At 30.9% G+C, this 20,978-nt stretch overlaps 1 protein-coding gene and 1 long non-coding RNA gene across 8 annotated transcripts; both read left to right on the forward strand.

The window, feature by feature from the left end:
- The first annotated feature begins 631 nt into the window (after positions 1-631).
- On the forward strand, positions 632-11,978 carry LOC133814893 (homeobox-leucine zipper protein ROC8-like). Its single transcript, XM_062247799.1, has 12 exons — positions 632-691; positions 5,409-5,441; positions 5,740-5,870; positions 6,394-6,511; positions 6,939-7,130; positions 7,281-7,781; positions 7,855-7,956; positions 8,442-8,645; positions 8,909-9,101; positions 9,275-9,543; positions 10,189-10,278; positions 11,244-11,978. The coding sequence occupies exons 1-12, from the start codon at positions 632-634 to the stop codon at positions 11,661-11,663; spliced, it is 2,313 nt and encodes a 770-aa protein (XP_062103783.1). The 3' UTR covers positions 11,664-11,978.
- A 656-nt stretch (positions 11,979-12,634) lies between these two features.
- Positions 12,635-19,503, forward strand: LOC133818674 (uncharacterized). 7 transcript variants are annotated; one of them, XR_009886026.1, is made up of 9 exons: positions 12,635-13,097; positions 13,916-14,097; positions 14,343-14,402; positions 16,273-16,518; positions 16,739-17,021; positions 17,801-17,873; positions 18,509-18,581; positions 18,833-19,133; positions 19,248-19,503. It is a non-coding gene; the product is annotated as an uncharacterized LOC133818674 (long non-coding RNA). The 7 variants fall into 7 exon arrangements; XR_009886027.1 differs by having other exon boundaries at positions 18,833-18,956; XR_009886032.1 differs by having other exon boundaries at positions 12,649-12,713.
- The last annotated feature ends 1,475 nt before the right edge of the window (positions 19,504-20,978 follow it).

A 20,978-nucleotide genomic window follows, 5' to 3' on the forward strand; every position in this document is an offset into this window, starting at 1 on the left:
AACATTTATTGATACTTGTATAAATTTTGTATCTTTGTCCATTCAGTTAGTAATTTTTTAGGTACTTAGTTATTTATTTTGCTAGTTTTTCCATTCTTATAAAAAAAAATTGGGAATTAAATTGGAAATTTATCTGCCTTGTTTGCTATGTTCAAAATATGCATCTGTTTTATATTCCAAGTTTCTAAAGTTTTTATGGCATATGTCTCATGTTTTGGTCCTGTCTCGTGTTTTATATTTGTTTTGGATCTATTTTACATATATATTTTTATATGTCTTGATTTATATATTTTTTTTGGATCAATCTTGTTTTAATTTTTTTGGCCTATGATGTTTAAAAATGATTATAATTGTTATGTTTGGTGATTATGTGGCTTCTTTTGCCCATTTATATATATATGCTGGTATACCAAGTCATGTAAATGGCCATAATAATTCATATTAGATAAATTTCTGAAATATTTGTGATGATCAAAGTGGGGATATTTTATTTGTATTAACTTATTATAATGATGTAATATTGTATTAAGTTTTGAAGAATGACAAGTATAAATATTCAGATTGTACAAAAGTTTGTATATTATCTTAAGTTTATTTTTGAATATTTAGTAAGTTTATCTTTAATTGTCTCATGTTCCTCAAGTTTATCTTATCAATGAATATTGTTTGGAAATATATAAAAAATATTTTGGTAAAAAATTAGTTAGAAAGATAAAAAAGTTTAGTTATGGAAGTTTTTTCCAACAAGTTATAAACTTAATGTACTCATATTTTTTTCTATTAAAAAAAGCTTTTATGAAGTAATCAAATAAAGCATTACTGTTTTATAATTTTAAATTTTTTCTCAATGATCATCTCATTTGATTTTAAAATGTAACTTCAAAATGGTAATTTTTCAAAATGTTATTGAAATTAATAATTTATGACCCAAAAATAAATTTTTTTTAATTTTTAAAAGTATTCATGGTTAAAATTTTATAATTTATTTCATAAAATGAAAATCATAAATTTTTGTCAACTACATAATATGTTTCATAAAATTCAAACTTAGTAACTTTTATTTAGTTATTGTTATTAGGAGGGGTGTCAAAATACCGGCAGAGTTAGATTACTTATGGATCGAAGTTGGATAAACATACTTGATAAGTTCTCACCATAATATGATGATGTTATAAATGAATTTATAAGTGTTGCAAGTGAGTCCATAAACTCTAATGGGATGGTGTTATACCTATGCCAGTGATGCATGAATAAACAATCACAATCTATGAATGTGATCAAGTTGCACTGTAGAGTCCCAGAACTTTACTTAGCTAGTTAGATAGTAGTAGAAGTAGTAATAGCTAGTAGTAGTTATAGTATGTTTATTGTTGTGGATTTTGGTTCAAGCCGGGACTTAGTTGAACACTCGTAGCAACACCTATAGATTTTATAAGTTTAACCTATAGTTTAAGAATATTAATTATAACATAAGGTTTGATTAATATAGCTGATTATAAAGATGTCATTTATTATACTATAAGGTTTAGATAGAACCAATAAAATCATGACACTTGTCGTGTGCATGTTTATTAAGGAATTAAGTATTTTTGAGGAATAGTTTTATAGGAGAAATATTTGAAAACCCCTGAATCTGCCAACAGCTTTAAATACATTATATGACTCAGTCAAAGCTATTTACCCAATTCAAAATAGGCTAAAAAAGTGCAATTACGTGTATAATATTTCAGCGTATGTCGATATAATGCAGCTCTAGGGGCAATATCTTGCCACACGGGGAATACGAAAAATACGTAACTTTGCACAAATGCATCGTCGAGCCTCGGGATATAGGCCCAAGCGATATATCGCCTAAAATGGGCGATATATCGACCCTAGGACAAGATTTTCAAATGGTTTTGAAACCGAGCTCAATTCAACACTCAACCTCTTAGCAAGCCTCTGAACCTTTTGACCGAGTCTTATGCTTCTGCTGAACGAATATTCAAATGTTTTTCAATTAAATATTCATTATTTTTATTTAGGCTAAAAGAAGATCTTTTCACTCTTGAACTCTATAAATAGGACCTAGAACCTAGCCATTTCTCTCATTCTTCAAGCTGTGTTCAAAGCCTTCAAGCTGCTAGGTTTACTATTGAGAGATAAACACTTGAGTTGGGGTTATAAGCTTTATCATCTTAAGCTTATTAAACACTTGGGAAGTAAGATAATAGTGTGTTTTTCAATATCGAGGTGTAGTTCGGTTCTAGTACATTCAAATGTATTCCTATTCCTAGTTCGTTTCTATATGTTTCATTAGTTTCTTATAGTTTTTCTTTACTCAAATCCTAACTCGCTGTTTTCCACTCTTGGTTAGGTATTTAAGTTCTTTGAACTTAAGATTTCTTGTCGGTAAGTTTCTTCTCGGTGGTTTAGTCTTCTTGTCATCATCTCTTTTCTTTAGAATACTCACATTCTTCTTGTTGGTTTTAGGAGCGTTCCAAATCCCGTCCTTGTTCTCATAAATCCCGGTATTGGTAAGGAAAATATGATAGTTTCTATATGTTTGTTATGTTTATGTATAATATGTTATGATAAGTTTATGTTATGTTATGTTATGTTATGTTTTTTTTATGTTATCTAGGGCTCATAATTTCTTAGCTAGCAAACCCTAGTGTTTATCATTTTCATGGTTTAGAGTTATGATTTACCCTACCTCGATTAGTATATTGAGGACCTAGATGGGTTATCATATACTGTCATGTGATCTAACCTACCTCATTTAGTAGACAGAGGACCTAGATGGTTTATCATATGCCATGTTAATGAGTTAATGGCTATTAATTTTGTAGTCCTATATGGTATACGTTTTTATAGTCATATGTTTATAGTTTATGTTTATGTTTTATGCTCTTAGTAGATTTTCCTTTCTGGGCATTAGGCTCATTCCTTTATTTTTATGTATGCAGGAAAATAGTTATGACGGCGGAAGGATTCTTGGCAGATTGGTGGTTGTGTATTGAGGAATAATGGATTCGGTGGACTGCGTGAACGATTCGAGGACAACGTTGTTTTCAATCTTTTTAATTATGTTTTCTATGTATTTTCCGCACTTGGTTTTGTAAACAATTTATTTAAGATTTAAGTTATGTTTTATTTTCAATAAAACATAGGGTACCAAATGAGTATTTACCCTTTATGAATTTATATATATGTAGCATGAATAGTGTACTTTGTTTTTATTGTTAATTGAATTGTAATTTATATGTTAAGTTATATGTATATATATGTGTGTGTTATATGATTGATATTGAACATATGTTGGTTAAATGTGTTTTTTTTTTCTTTTCTTTTCAAATATGTATGGATATATATATATACATATATATATGTGTGTTGATATATACTATGTGTTTGAATGTTAGTCTTAAAAGTTTATTTGGATTTATATATGTGTTGGTATATATGGTGTACTTTGTTTGATGTTAGATTGTAATATATATTTTTTTTCTAATTATTTATGAGTATTCAAAATATTAAGTTATTAAGTATATATATATATATATGTTATTATTATATGATTTGGTTAGATTTGTAATTTGATTTAGAAAATTTCAAAAAAAATACTACTAAAATTTATTATTATTTTTTATTTAAAAAAAGACCTATGGTGACGACATGCCATTGTTGTAAGGTCCAGAATTCATTTTTTAATTATTGTGAAAAGATCTATACAGTGACGACATGTCATCATTGTAGGTCCCAAATTTGTTTTTTTAATTCTCAAAAGACCTACAGATATGACATGTCGTCGCTGAAGGTCTGAAAATTAAAAAAAAAATTATTTTGAAAAATACATACAGATACATCATGTCATTGCAATATGGTCCAATTTTTTTTTAAAATAATGGGTTTTGCGAGTGTCCTACTACAAAGACCTAGTCGTCACAGTAGGTCCCTACACATATGGACCTACTAGGACGATATTTTTGCGACGCCATGTCGTCCTTAAAATCCTACAAAGATGACTTTGTGAGCCTGTTTTCCTGTAGTGAGAATAGAGATCGTGTGAAATGACAGAAGACAAGGGAATGGGTTAGTTGAGCAATCGTAAATTTGAAATTAAAAATGTTATATTAACATAAAAATAGAAAGTAAAAATATAATTTTTTTTTTAAATATCGTATCTATTGTAATTTCTCTAAAGTTAATTTATTTAATGTTTTATATATTAATATAAAAATTCCCCAAAAATAAATGATAACGACTTTTAACTCTAGCTAAGTTAAACTTACAATTTTTGTTAATGATTATGTCAGTTTTATAATAAATAATATCATCCCAAATAACATCAATTTCTCTAGAGTTTACCATTTTAATCAATATCCTTTTTATGAAAACATGAATTTGTTATTATCATTAATGTAAATTATGTTAAATAAATTTTGATTCAACCATATATTTAAATGACACATATTTTTAGAGATGCAATGAATGATAAAAACATTCTGCGATCCAGATATTTGATTATTAGAATTTAAAAAAACATTAAAGATAATTATAGTGCTTTACGTCAACTGTTCTGATACCATATATATTAAAAACTAAAGGAAACTAAAAAATTTTAACTGTGAAAAAAATATACAATTTATTATAACAGTTCATAAATATGATAAAAAAAGTAAGTGAAATATGTATTGTATAGACACATATCTTTATGTGTAATTGTTACAAACACATCCAAAGAGATGCTTTTACCAAAATAATATTTAGTAAAACTACATTCTACTAAATATTATATTTTAATCCAAATTAGGATTGACGTTTAACTAAATAATATCTAATAAAATTATAATATAAATAATGATTGACTTTTATACAGCTGCAATTCAAATAAAAAAAAATTTTGACCGAAATATTTTTCTATGTGTGATTTACAAACTATTGTAGATAACTTCAAATATTCCTAGAAAAATTATACTTGTTCACCAAGCTAGCTAATAAAATACTAAATGAATAATAATAAATTAAATTAAGTTTGTCCTTATATCTTCAATTAACATTCTTTGGTTAATAAAATTACAATACCATCCATTACGACGAAGAACTCAAAAATATAATTATATATGTATATATTTTCTGCACTAAAATTACTTATTGGTACTACGTACGTTCATGTCAGGTCAATCAAAATAAATTATAATAATTTGGTTTTTCAACAACTTCCTACTAAAAATCCTTTTAATTTGGAATAATGTGGTAATTTATTATTATGATATAGATGGAAAAACAATTTCATTCCACTTTATGTAAAACATTTTTTTTGGTCCTAATTTGTATATTACATATGAAGAAAAATACCTAAATTATATCTCCGAGAGTGCATACTATTCTTGACAAATACTGTGCCCTCTGGATTATCTTTATAGATGGACATAGTTCAAGGTGTTTGCTCTAACAAGGTAATAAAAGATTTCGAAAAAAACCAAACAAAATCCAGAGCAATGCCCACAGGGATCAGATATCTCTTTCTTTATTGGGTTAGTCTGGTGTAAATACTGGATGGCCTTCTATGGAAATGACAGGTGGTAGATATATATTCGTGAGAATATGACTACATAAATCCAAAGAGACCTCAAAAGGAGAAAAAATCACTGTATTTTTTTTTATTATTTTGTTTTTTAAAATCTTATAAATACTATTGCATTTGTCCGAGGGCCATATACTATACTGCATTTCTCAGAGTTGTTTAAGCAAAAGAGTCAAATGGAGTTTGAGATGGGACGTATCATAGGCTCTTGTAACGAACATGAGGAAGACTCTAATTCTCGCAATGCCCATAAGAAGTCATATCATCGCCATACAAACCACCAAATAGCACAACTAGAAGGGTGAGAACAACGTCAAATTTTTCTAATTTATCATTGTATTCATTTAAAATATAATTATATATAAGATTTCTTAAAACATACCCAAACTTTCCCACCCCCAAAAAAATCTATTTCATTCCCTGCGCATAGAGATGTATATGTTTTTTTATTTGCTTTGTTTATTCTCTGAAATGTTATATCATGACTGTTAAGATTCATTAATTTCATGTAAGGAATATTAATGCACATATGTGTGTGTTTGTATTTCTATTAGTTGTCACTTGTGTAGCTAGAATAGTACTTGTGCTCTTGTAAATAGAACTGTTTTTTCTTCAGATTATTACAATGGATCCAATATCAATAATATAAATATAATATATAAAAAGACAGAAAAGAAAAAAGAAAAAATATAATTAGCTGTTCGGATTCTTCCATGATTATATATGTAATTAATTTCATTTTTTTTAGTTTTGAGTACATTATTTCATGAACAAATTGTATATGTGGATAGAAAGTAACGCATTAGTTAATTTGGATGCTGAAGATTTTTCAAGGAATGCCCACACCCAGATGAAAACCAGCGGCGTCTACTAGGGAGAGAGCTTGGTCTTGACCCTAAACAAGTTAAGTTCTGGTTTCAGAATAAAAGGACCCAAACAAAGGTGTGGTTTGATTTTTTTTTAATCGTAATCATTGCCTTTAACAATTTTCCCGCATAAATTTATTCACCACTTGTGGTTATAGTTAGTATTATTATATATATATATATACCCCTAATAATTATTGCAAGAATTTTTACCATTTCATTATATTAGAATTTGTATGATATAGGATAGGATGCTGTGAAATTAAATATTTATATATATAACAAGTATAAATAAAATCGGGCCTCATTTTAATAAATAAATAAAAATGTATTTATAATCGGGCTCCGATTCAGCTCCTCATCTTTTTATTATTTTATTTAATGTTTTTAATATATATGCTTACAAAATTAATATAACCCAAAAAATTGAGAAAAAAAATCCAAACACCAAAATTTTAAAAATTATTATCAATATCATTATTATTACTACTACTTATGAGCAGGCTCAGCATGAGAGGGCGGATAACAATGTTCTTAGAGCAGAGAACGAAAGGATCCAATGTGAAAATATTGCGATTCGAGAGGCACTCAGGAATGTGATCTGCCCTGCATGTGGAGGCCCACCCTTTGGTCAGGAAGAACGTCAACACAGTTTGCAAAAACTGCAACTCGAAAATGCTCAGTTGAAAGAGGAGGTATATATATATATCAATATCATTGATATTTAAAACATATAACACAATAACTAAATAAGTATTTCATCTTGAGATATACATAAATATATTATTATGCAGCCATATTGTTATTAATTTGGTTAATTTGCCTTATTGTTATTAATTTGGTAGCATGAGAAGGTGTCGAACCTTCTAGCCAAGTACACGGGGAAACCATTATCAGAAATAGAGAGGCTAACAAGTGGAATCCCCAGTAGTGCTGAGTCCTCTTTTGACCTACAGCCACCTGCTTTAAGGCAAGGCTCATCAAGTTCCCTAAACATGGAAAATGCCAAAATGAACCAGTTCCATAATAATCACCATTTCAGAGGAATCATAGAGATGGAAAGGGGACTTATGGTGGAGACGGCAGCAGGTGCCATGGATGAACTAATTAAGCTTATCAGGATTGATCAGCCTTTGTGGACCAGGGCATCATCCTCTTCTGCCACCACGGATCATGGCGATGGCCGCGGTTACACTCTTCACCGTGATAGCTACAATAAGATATTTCCCCAGAGAGACACTACTAATCATTTCCCATGTCCCTCTTCTGCTCGATTTGAATCATCGAAACACTCGGGAATGGTGGCTATGAATGCTGCGCAATTGGTTGATATCTTTCTAGATTCCGTAAGTGTATTTATATTTTTATATATATATATATGTCACCTATATACATGAACTAATTATATATCTTTTGCAGAATAAATGGGTAGATCTATTCACTACAATTATTACAAAAGCGAGGACAATTGAGGTACTTGAGAAAGGAGACTCAGGAAACAGACATGCAGCTTTGCAAATGGTAAATATATAGTCTATACCTATTCAGGATCACAATTGTCTCTTAGTAATAGATGTGGTTGCTGTAAAGTTTTTTTTATTGGGTGGAGGTAATAGAATAGAAATAAATTAATTTTTATTCTATTTTTTTTTAAAGCATTAGAATGTCATTCTAATAGTTTTTTCACCATCTTGATAAAATAATTATTTTATTTTAAAATGAAAAAAATTTATTTCAATGCAATATTAGAAGAAAAACTATTAGAATGACATTCTAATGCTTTAAAATAAAAAAAAATTTATTTCAATGCAATATTAGAAGAAAAATCAATAATTTTTTAATTCATATTAATTTTTATTTAACTCCATTACTATTCCTTTTTTCATTGTCATTTTTATTCTTATTCTTTCATTTTCTTTCCTTCCAATTAATTACCTAAATTCTTATATATATATATATATATATGATAAAATGGTGTAAGGAGATGTTTTATATATAATATGCAGATGTATGAGCAAATGCATGTCCTTTCACCTCACGTGCCTTCAAGAGAATTCTATTTCCTTCGGCATTGTCAGCAATTTGAGGTTGGAAGTTGGGCGATTGTTGATGTTTCTTATGAAATTTCAAGGGAGAGTAACTCTTGTTCTCGGTGTTGGAAGTTTCCCTCTGGTTGCATCATACAAGACATGTCTAATGGCTGCTCCAAGGTACTACCTAATTATAACTATCAACCAAATCTACCATGTTACACAAGCATTTTATAGACACAAAATATATTTTTAGGTGGACCACATTATTTTGTACATCATAGTGCTGTGTATGAATCACTACTCTTTCCACAACCATGAACTAGTCCTTGTGTCACCAGTTCATGGTTTCCATCTAGCCAACCAATCCCAGCAGTGATCCTATATTAATTTAACTGTTGCAATCATGTGTGCCTCTAATATTTTGTCTATACATGTGATAGGTTAGCTGGGTTGAACACGTACAAGTGGATGATAAAATCCAAACTCATCGGCTCTATAGGGATGTTGTTTGCAATAACACTGCATATGGAGCCGAAAGATGGATTGTCTCATTGGAAAGAATGATTGAAAGATTCACTTATTGTTCCAAAGTAATAGATAGTAATGTTCCCGCTTTTCATGAATTCGGTGGAGGTACGTAACGTAGTTGTACTAGTGGCGTGCACTTTATTAGAATTAATTAATTTGGCATTGTGATTGTGAGGTCTTTAATTTCACTTATAATATTTATCGGAACATTACAGAATCGTTTTCAATTAACAAATTGTCAAGTGATTATCATATATATGAATACAAATTATTGGCAGTGATAAGCTTAGCAGAAGGAAAGAAAAGCATAACGAAACTTGGGCATAGAATGGTGAAAAGCTTTTGCGGGATGCTGGGCATGTCAGGGAAAATGGATTTTCCTCATTTATCGGAAGTCAACAATAGTGGAGTAAGAGTCTCAGTTCGTAAGAGCACAGCGCCAGGTCAACCTTTTGGAATCATTGTCAGTGCCGCTACCTCTTTATGGCTTCCTTTGCCGCACCTAACACTCTTTGATTTCTTCACACAACACAAATCCAGACTTCAGGTCATATCTCTCATCTTTTTATTCAACTTCAACAGTACTATAATAAATTACTTTAAAAAAGATTCATAAAGACACAGGAACTATATATATCGGAAATCTATATATATATACATGAATATATTACAAACACTATAGACTGAGACGGTCCGAAAGTATGACTGAGACGGTCCGAAAGTATAACTATGTGAGACTATACTAAATATATATATTAGGATGTTTGTATTATATGTGCCATAATTCCATTTCTTTTTAGAAACCATTACATGTTACAATCGTACCATGAATCCATTATAGCATTGAACACAACACGTTAAGGCTCTTTTATATTACTTAGCAGTTTAAAAGAATTCTCTGCACAATTCACTAGAAGAAATACTTCAGACAATTAATTCGTAACTCATTCTTTGAATATGATCATTCTTGATCTTTTAACTAGTATAGCACGTATATCTTTAATTAGTACAACATTTAGGAGAAAAAGTGTCGAAATTCTCACAAGAGGAGCATGAAACACCTCCAAAAGGACATATTCCACCATTAATATATCTCATTAATGAAGTTATAGCAACATTTTTTTTTATGCTTCTTCAATTTATGAAGTTGTGAGTAGTATAAGAGTAGTTTTATGTTTCAAATGTTTCTCAGTGGGATGTTCTCTCCAATGGTCATCCAATACATGAGATTGCACACATCCCAACTGGAGCAAATCCCAAAAACTGCATTTCTATTTTACGGGTAAGTAATTAATTATCTCGTTTAAATTATTTCTTTGTTTCTTATTAGTTGATTAATTTTATATGTGCGATTAAAGAATTGATGAAAAGAATTAATAGTAAGTAGAATACTAAGTTCTACCAATATTTTTTTCTTTTTCAAATATGACATCTCCCCTCAAAAAAAAAAATACATGATATAAGATCCTGAATGTTGTTATTTAAGAAAATATTTATTACCGTCATGAAATAAAATAGTGCCATACAAATTCCTATTACCAGGTATTGTTTCTCACCTATAATTCAATATTAATTAATAATCAAAATATTCCTGGTAAGCCAAATCATGTAAAGCTAGACATGTGCGTCCATTGAAAGCAAATTTGTGGAAATTTTACATTTAAGAATTTTTAATTACTACTACAATTTTATTTGTACAGATTTTAACAATTATATATATATATATACACACACGAAAAATCTCTCACTTTAAGCTTTACCGATAAAGTTCTCAGTGTTTACAATTTGTGAACAGTTTTCGGCGCGATTTTTTTTATGACCGTATATATTGTAGCTATTTAGAGTATCCTACAAATTTTCAGAAAATTCCGAATAGTTTACGGTACCAAAAACTAAGTTCAAACATGTTGTTGCATGCGTGACTAATTTTTTTTATGCGCGTGGAAAACAACATGTTTGAATCTAGTTTTCGGATCGAGAAACACTGAAAGCCCTACCGGCAGGGCTTAAAGTGAAGCCTCGGTTAAAAAATTATGGTATATATATACGTTATCACGGTCATTTATGTGTTACATAATACATTTATGCATGTAAAACACCCATCGTCAGAATGATAAATGTGTTTCACCTCCCTTGTAGTAGAGTAGTGTTATGTATAATTTTTTTTCTTCTAAAAAAGTAGTCATTATTTACAGGTTCTAATTCTCTCTCTCTCTCTCTAAATATATTTAAATTTATTTGATGCAGCCTTTCATCCCAAGTGAGAACAGCATTTTGATGGTTCAAGAGAGCTACGTTGACGCTTTGGGATCATTTGTGATATATGCACCAATAGATGTACCAACACTTAACATAGCAATAAGCGGCGAGAACTCCTCAAACATACCAATACTCCCCTCTGGAATCATAATCTGCGGAGATGGTCGTACAGAACACTCATCAACAGGAACCGCAAATGTTGAAGCTTTAACTTCCAATTCTTCAAACACAACCAATGCTTCGTCATCAGTTGGTTCACTTCTCACTGTGGCTTTCCAAATCCTGGTTTCGAATCCCTTATCTTCCAAACAGCTCATCAACATGGACTCTGTGGCCACTGTCAACACTCTTATCAGTTCGACTGTTCAGAAGATTAAATCTTCACTTAGCTGCTCTACCCAAGAGTGATGAAAACTACTTTTGAAACTTTTTTTCATGTATTATGCTTTTCTATCGTCTCATTTTATATTTCAATCTTTCAAGCGTGAACTGTTAGTTAAATTCGCTTTCTTTTACAAAACTGGCGATGGCATATTTGGTCTTTGATATTGTGTAACTTGTTACAATTTGTTTCCTCATGTTTTTTATTTTAGAATCCTTTAATTTCTATTTTTTTGCCACAACACCTAAATAAATAACGTGATGTAAGCAGCTGCTTAGTTTTTTTTTTTTGGGACATTAAGAGAGAAGGAGGATTCAAACTATTTTAGACTTCCTCTTTGTAAGGAAAGATATATACAGGACTTACTTAGGCTCACAGGGGCTGATGCCACGACTGAGGTAAGCTCCATCCAACTGATGTAAGTGGCTGGTTAGTTTATCATTTTTAGGATTTCAACTTATAGCTAGAACATCTTCGTTTATGTATTTGGAATAGGAAAAAGTGGGGTAGTGTATTTGAAAAATAGTAGTATAGCTAAAGTATGACGAGGCTAGGGTAAGAAAGAGGTGATGGATTGATGTTGTTGATGTAATAGATGTAATGGACGGGACAAGTCACACAGGAAGGTTTTATGCACTTCAAGAAATTTACCATTTAATTACATTAAATGACTTACATGTCTTAAAAAGGGTAACCAACAATTGTTTTAAAAAAATTAAGCTTAGAGAATATATTTAATTAAAAACGTTACTTATTTAATTATTAAAATACAGCTGTCAAATTTTATATGAAAAAAAAACTAGAATTTTCCGTTTAGTATTTTTTTTTTCCTTTTTTATTTGAAAAAAAATCTGTTGTTCTTAATTTTCTATTCTTTTCATGACTCATGAATTAATTCAAAACACATTATTTATTTATTTAATATATATTTAAATTATTTATAATTTTATCTTTTTCTAATTATATTAATACTAGAGGAATAGAAAATTGGAGAAAGCAAATTTTTTCTATGACGTCACTCTCTTCAATTTCTGATTGTCAATCTACCAATCTCAAGCTCTTATCGGAATGGGGAAGTACGTCCCTGATTTATTTCAATCATCTTCACTAAACTTTTTCCCCAATTATAACCCTAATCCTCACTCCAGTATCATCTTGTCTTCAATTTAATTTTTCTTCCTGTTTTTTCATCACCGATTCATTGATTCATTTAAAATCTAATTTCTGTCTCTACTATTGAATTAGATTTAGTGTAAAAAATCAGCTTTGTTATTGAATTAGATTTAGGGAAAGGCAGTCTTTGTGGTACGTACTCTGCTATTGAATTAAGTTATAAACTGAAATCACATTGCAAGAAAATTGTTTGATAAAATGTCTCTGAGAGATAATGAGTTGGAGATAAAGAAACAGTTGAGAAAGCAACAAGAAGAAGTCGATAAAGATCAAAGACATTGTGATAGGTAAGTAGCTAAATTGAGCTACTGAGCAACCTTCCGACTTACATGTTTTCTTTTTATTCATGTCTTTTTTTTTAATCACTGATTCAATATTATACTGCACACTTCGAAAGGTTTTATTGGTACGGTCTTTGTAATACCTCCTTTAGTATAATATTGAGTGCTAAATTTAATTAGACATGGGGGTTCAAAAGTTCAATAGATTTTGTATCCAATGTATATATATAATATATATATATATATATGTATATATGTGCTGTAATTCATATACTATGAACACTTTCTTGAAAAAGCCAGAGCTCGTATAGTAACGTAAGTCCCATTTTTTTTTTGGTGTCATCTTGTATTCAATTTAATTTCTTTTCTTTTCTCATCACCAATTCATTGATTTTTTAATCATAAGGTCACAAATAAGCTTTGCTGTTGAATTTAATTTAGGGGAAAATAGTCTTGTGGAGTACTCTGTTATTGAATTAGATTTAGCCAGTGTCATAAATCGATTTTGTTTTAGGAGAAAATAGATGTGCTCTGTTATTGAAAATAGTATACTCCAACTAAATAATTTTATGGAGAAAATAGTTGTGCTCTGTTATTGAAAATGAGTCTAGTAATTGTATAGAGTAGTAATTCTGTTACGTATTATTCATTTATGTATATATATATATATATATATTATGTTTTGAATCCCAACTATATGATATTGCCTCTGTTTAGTGATAAGGATTATGTGTTTGGAGTTTGTGCTATCTCTTTTTGTTTTGCCATTTCTATTGTTTCGTGTTGTATTGTTCTATTGAATTGAGGTTTTTTACTTTCTACAGGCTAAAGGAACTACAGTTCGCTGAGACATTGGTATAGAATACAAGCAATATATTCAACTTAATTGAAGTCTCATAGCCCAAGATGGTGCTCTTCTATTTTTCTCTACAATTATTAGCATAGCATAAATTTGCCGGACCCAAAGCCAAGTGTTGATACAACGTCATAATAATAATAATTACAGGTATAGGTTATAATTAATCAAAAAATAGAATAAAATTATATTTATCTATATATGCTCATAAACTTCATACATTTAGATTCTTCTTGATTACTTGCTACGTATGCTTTCTATTTTTGCATTTTTACTTCTCTTCTCAAGGTTTACTACATTCTACCTTGTAGTTTATGCTAATTAGAAATAGAGCTTTTCTATTTTGTCATGTCTAATTTTCATATTTAATGAGAACTTACTTTCACTGGTTGCAGGTTGGCCCAATTACATTTAAGACAAAGTTTCAGCCACATCTTGTGTCGACACTTGACCAGGTTGGCTTGCTTGTTATGAATATTATATGTTTCAAGAATAAACCATAGAAATGTACGTTAAAGTTCATTTCTAAAATGGAACTGAGTAGATACTTATGCATAAGTTATATATGCAATAGGATCAGACTATGGTCATAGGTGTTACATACTAAGGTATTTTTTAAATATACATATATTATGTATATAGTCCAATTTTTATTTATTATAAACGTTCTGGAAAATACTTGTATTTGTATTTGTATTTGGTGGCAATTTAAATAAAAATACTACATATTATCACATCTCATCTTATTTGCCCCTTTAGATTTATAAGTTTGAAGTTAATTAAATGAGTTGAAAAATTACAAAAAAGTAACCCTTAACTATCTCACTAGGCACTTATATTTATTATTGATTGAAAGCTTTGGCACTTAGTTATTTTTCTTTTATCCATCAACTAGCATGGCCCTTTGTTTGGGGCGAACAAAATAACTATCTCCACTCCATGACACCACTCTCTCTCTTTTCATTTGAGTTATCGCTTTTATGTTTCTGTATTTTGTCTATCTATACACATAAAGCATGAGAAAATTGATGCACATAATTACTTACAGTACAAATGTTGAGCATAAGCATCCTTGTGACATAGTCTCAATTTTATATATACATGTTACTATGCAATGACTCTTGTCTTTGAAATCCTTGTGTGTTTCTTGTCTATTATGTTTTAATTGATGTGTCATAATTGACTCTTATCTGATCTATTGTTCTTGGAAAAAGTTCATATTATATATGATTTTTATTTTTATTTTTATAATTGTTTCACCATTTTTGCTGGAAATATTCATGCTTGATGAATTTTATAATTATTCTGATGAAAATAATTGACTCCAGGGTTTGAATATCTTAAATATTCATCATCCAAAGTGAAGTAGGATTTGAGAAATTTGTGTACAGGGGTGATAATGGAAGGTTAAGAACTTGTGTATCTTAGTTAAGTAGGATCTAACAAATTTGTGTGTTGTGGTGAGATAAGGAAGAAAACATGTGTGTTGTTTGAATTGATATTGGAAAATAATTAGTTGCTAGTCTAGAGGAAATGGTGTTTGATTTTATGTAGACTTCTCTAGTATTATTGTTTTATAATTGAATTTTGTTTGCATGACTTGTTTGATTATTGAGGCTATTTCTTTGAAAGAGAGTAGAATAATTTGTTATTTCTTGTTTTATATATGTTAGTTTTCTTCTTCTCTCTTCTCACAAAAGAAAGGGTTAAAAAACGAAGATATATAGCCTCTTATTATCAACTTTGGACATCATGTTCGATAAAAGTTGGTTATAGTTCAACAGATAATAAGAATTGAGGACTTAATTAATATTAAGTTATTAAATTCATAGATAGATAGGTTATACCTTTCTCTAATAATTGAGGACAAAATAATTTCCTCACACTTGTAGTCATAAAGGAGATTTAGATTATTGCATATAACATTAACTTAAAATATGTTTTAATTTTTTAGGCTAAAAGTGATAAGTACAAAGAGATAAGAAATAAACGACTCCTTCACACTTGTAGCTGCAAAAAATACGCTCGATTAATTGATGATATGGTAAATAATGCTTTTATTCAAGTCTTTTATATTAATAATAACTATTATTATACATTTCTATTGATATTTTCTTTCCATAGTAGTACAAGTAAAAAGCACCTTCTAGGATTGATGTCTTGACTAAGGCTCACACAAAGAAAAATGGGGAACTTGTCAATTCATATGTTGCTAAACTTTTGTATACACCTGCCAATTTCCATTTAGTTTTTGATATTATTTCAATATAGTTATTTAAAATTTGAATATGATTATATTCTATTTGAATCTTGTTATTTTGTTAGGACATGTTGGATGATTCGTCATTACCTTCAAAAACTCTAAAAGAAAAAGGAGATCTTCTTTCAAAGATAACATGTCCTGAAAAAAGTTGTTATTTGAGAGCTTACGGCAAAGGAGTTACTAAAACAAAGTTGGCAATTACATCTGAGAAAGATGGTCATATGATTCGAATGGAAAATGATTAAAAAGAGTTGAAGGAAAAAGTGGCAGTTATGGAGCAGTTGATTCACTCTTTCATGAATCTCAAGGTAAATTTATTCATTCTTATTTACATTTACTTTGCATGCACGTTATTTGTTATATCTAACATTTTGTTTGTGATGCTTATAGTCTCAATCTGGTTTGAGTGGAGAGCAATCCAATGCACATAATCCTACTTTGTTAAGATTATCATTTGTTTAATAATTTTCAAGTTAATTAATTACTTCTAAACTCTCATAATATTTTGGTCATTTGGAATTTTTTTAGTTGGATGATGATTATAGAGTGGGAGTGTTGGAACTCAAGGCCAAAGATGCAAGCTTTTGGATTGGAATGGTTCTGGGAATATTGTTGCTTATGGGTATTTTATTTCAAATGATCCATAAGATTTAGTTATTGATGTCTCTATTGGACCATTTGCCATGAAGGTTGGTGTTGATTTTGCAAGATAGCGTGATGCATTTTTGTGGAGGCAAACTTCAGGGATAACTTGTATTAAAGAAAGTGTTGGAAGTGTTATTGCTTGGCCAACCGACAAAGTCATAATGAGGTAAATATTGATCTTAGATATTATAATGAGTTGTCATATTGTTTTTGGAACTATTATGCAAATATCCGAGATTTAATTGCAGATCTCAAAATTTAGGATTTATGGAAAAATAGCTGTTATGCTCCAGTTGTTTTTTTAAATAGCAATCTGTTGTTATGCTTATTGGTTAAGAAGATAACATATGAGTTTTGTTTTCTTATTGCATTTTTTTCTCTATGTTATCTAGGTGATAAATGTAGCGACATGAGACTTGAATGCTTGCAATTAATAAAGCGATAGTGCTGAACAAATGTTATAATTTGCCTTTTATTAGACTCATTAGACATACTCTTCATGGACTTTTATTATTGTATTTTGCACTTGAAAGTTGTTACGTCCCAAAATGACCTAATAAGGTTTAGGGCCTTGATTAGGGGGCCAGGATGACATTATATGGAATTATGTGCATATTTGTTATATTTAATTGTATTATGTGGATTATGTAATTATATGACTAGTTGTGCATGTTTAAGGGCAAGTAAGGGCCCGCACCCCTTGACAGAGGGGAGGAGGCTTGTTGTTAGGAGGGGCGCGCCGTGACCCTTAGGGCCAGGTCGCGGCCCGCCTGGGCATTTTTGGCCTTGGGAAGTTTTTTTTTTAAAAAGGAACCTTTTCCTTAGGGCTTGGGATCGATTTCACTACCCGGTTTAGTGGAACTCGAGGCCCCGGAAGCTAGGACTCGGTCTGAAAGCCTTTATTTGCTCGTTATTGATGGAATCCTATATTATGGTTGTGACTAGGTTATCGTTAGGGGCTCGGAACCGGGATCGTGCTCGAGAGTCGTTCTTATTTAAGCTTTACTTGGATCCTGAGGTAAGAAAACTGCATCAAATACGTGTTATATGTGATTAGGGCTTAGCATGACTGTTATCAAATATCATGACTAGGGCTTGGGCCTCGAGGACATTTATATTTAAGCTAATGCTTCACATGTTGGTTGATACATGCTTAAGTGTTCTATGATTGTTGTATGAATTCCGTGGCTAGGGCATGAGGCCCCGTCAAATATGTATGATTAGTATCGTATTTGATGGTGTTATGTGATTAACATGCATGACTGCTTATTTGTTGGGATATGCCTATTCATATCTGTTTCGATATTGAGATCTGTATTCTTAGATCAGGGCTTGACTTACCAGTCAAGGACGACAATAGGGAGGCGCCGCGACCCTCAAGGGCAAGTAACGGCCCCCGCCCCTTGACAGAGGGGAGGAGGCTTGTTGTTAGGAGGGGCGCGCCGCGACCCTCAGGGCCAGGTCGCGGCCCGCCTGGGCATATTTGGCCTTGGGAAGTTTTTTTTTTTTTTTTAAAAGGAACCTTTTCCTTAGGGCTTGGGATCGATTTCACTACCCGGTTTAGTGGAACTCGAGGCCCCGGAGGCTAGGATTCGGTCTGAAAGCCTTTATTTGCTCGTTATTGATGGAATCCTATATTATGGTTGTGACTAGGTTATCGTTAGGGGCTCGGAACTGGGATCGTGCTCGAGGGTCGTTCTTATTTACGCTTTACTTGGACCCTGAGGTAAGAAAACTGTATCCAATACGTGTTATATGTGATTAGGACTTTGCATGACTGTTATCAAATATCATGACTAGGGCTTGGGCCTCGAGGACATTTATATTTAAGCTAATGCTTCACATGAGGCCCCGTTAAATATGTATGATTAGTATCGTATTTGATGGTGTTATGTGATTAACATGCATGACTGCTTATTTGTTCGGATATGCCTATTCATATCTGTTTCGATATTGAGATCTGTATTCTTGGATCAGGGCTTGACTTACCAGTCAAGGACGATAATAACTCGTTGCGCGCTGGTCGAAGGGCTTAGGCCTAAACCACCAACATATTATTACATTGGTCGACCCTATGATTGATGAAACATTAAAGCGCTAGGTACGTTGGACTAGCTCTTCGGCTAGTTACTCAAGGCTAAGGGCAAAGGTCCCAGGTGACTCTATATTCACGTAGCTTGGGCATAGGGCCCCGGGATTGACTCTATGGTCAACTGTTCAGAGCAGCAGCCCCAAATTGGTCCAATGACCATCTGTTTGTAATTGAATTATTGACTGTGTAGGTTATTACTGCTGGACATGCTAGATAAATATCTGAGAATCTGTTTTGTTATGTTATGCACATGTATAGTTTTCTTGTTGAGCATTGGCTCACGGGTGCTTTGTGGTGCAGGTAAGGAGAAGGGAAAGCTTGATCAGCCATGAGTTGGAGAGCTTCGGTGGTGGCGTATACATATGCGACTGCTCGACTACCACGGTCGGGGATATCTCAGAAGAACTAGGGTTATAGCCCTGTTTTTGCCGCTTAGGCTGACTGAATGTAATTTTTGATGAATATTCACCTTTTAAAAAAAGTTTGGTTGTAATATTTTGGGATCCCATAACTGTATAAATATTTTCAAATAAAAGTTCACGATTGTTTTGACCAATTTTTTTTAACCCTAACCCTTGATATTAACCTTAGTTACACATTTTAAACCAAATGACTTGGTTAGCAAGTCTGACACAATTTAAAGAACACAGTGTAACGATCCTAGATAAGGAGGACGTTACAAAAATTTTCATTTGGGACACATGTATTGGATATTTTGGTTGATACAAAAAAAATCATTAGACTTTATCAAATTCTAATTACATTATTAGGACAAATAATAGATTACTTTACCAATAAATGTAATTGAAGATAATTAGATTACATCTTGAAAATGTAATTAAATGAAAAAATATACTTAACATAAAGAATCATAACATCTAAATAATGTTACTATTGATAATATATAACACCAAAGCAACGTTATAATAGTCTACTTAATAACATGTAAGAAATGTAATCAAAAGGCATGATTTTTAATAACATGGGTAGACTTAACACTTGCTAAAGTGTTATAAAATGCATTTGATAACACTTTTCGAGAGTTATCGTAAATGTTTTTTCTTGTGGTGCTGTATATAGAGAATGGGAGACGTATACAAAGATTAATTGGCTTTTATTAATACTTTTTTTTTGTTTCTAGTTTTTCTTGTACCCATTTGCAATATATAGGTGGTATTTATATAGTTGTTAAAGTCAGTGGTAATCTAATCGACTTTTACAATTTTCAATAAATATTTTTACTCTAGATTAATCTAAACTTGTATTAAATGTGGTTAGGAAATCCTAGAGTACAAAGTATTCTAAACTCTTCTAATTTACTTGCTTTCTCATACTCCTTGGTACACAAAGTATTCTATAAATATGTAGCAATTCTAATACTCCTCCTTAGTACACATTTCAGTAACTCCAATCATGTCTCATAATAGCTCAAATTTGCAGTTTGGTAGTGCATTTGTGAATATATATGTTAACTGTTCTTCAGTCCTGCAGTGCTCGAGTTATATTTCTTTGTTTGCTTTAGCTTCTCTGAAGAAGAGATCGTTGATGCCTATATGCTTGGTTTTGCTGTGAAATACTGGATTCTTCGCCATTGTTATAGTTGATTTGCTATAGCAATAGATTTTTATAGATTTCATTTGTGATTCTCCCATATCTTGAGGAATTATTTTAAGCCATATAACTTAGCTTATATTCATTGTTGCACAATATATTCTGCTTCAGCTGATGATTATGCAATTGTTGTTTGTTTATTTGATGACTAGGAAAATATCCTTGATCCAATTGTGAAAGCATACCCTAATGTGCTTTTCATGTCGTCTACTGATCCTGCTGATAACTCTACAAAATAGAGTTATTTTACCACTTTTTATTTGTTAATTGTTGCTTAATTCTTGAGTTTTTAATTGATTTATTAAGTTTTTAAGTAATTTAGAATTTATTGGGTTTATTTGGATTTTATAGATTTTTGTGTGTTTTTATAGTTATTTTGTTGTAAAATATTGTAGTTAATTATTTGAATTATTGTTGTTT

Source organism: Humulus lupulus, chromosome 2 (genome assembly GCF_963169125.1).
Source record: "Humulus lupulus chromosome 2, drHumLupu1.1, whole genome shotgun sequence".
NCBI lineage: Eukaryota > Viridiplantae > Streptophyta > Magnoliopsida > Rosales > Cannabaceae > Humulus > Humulus lupulus.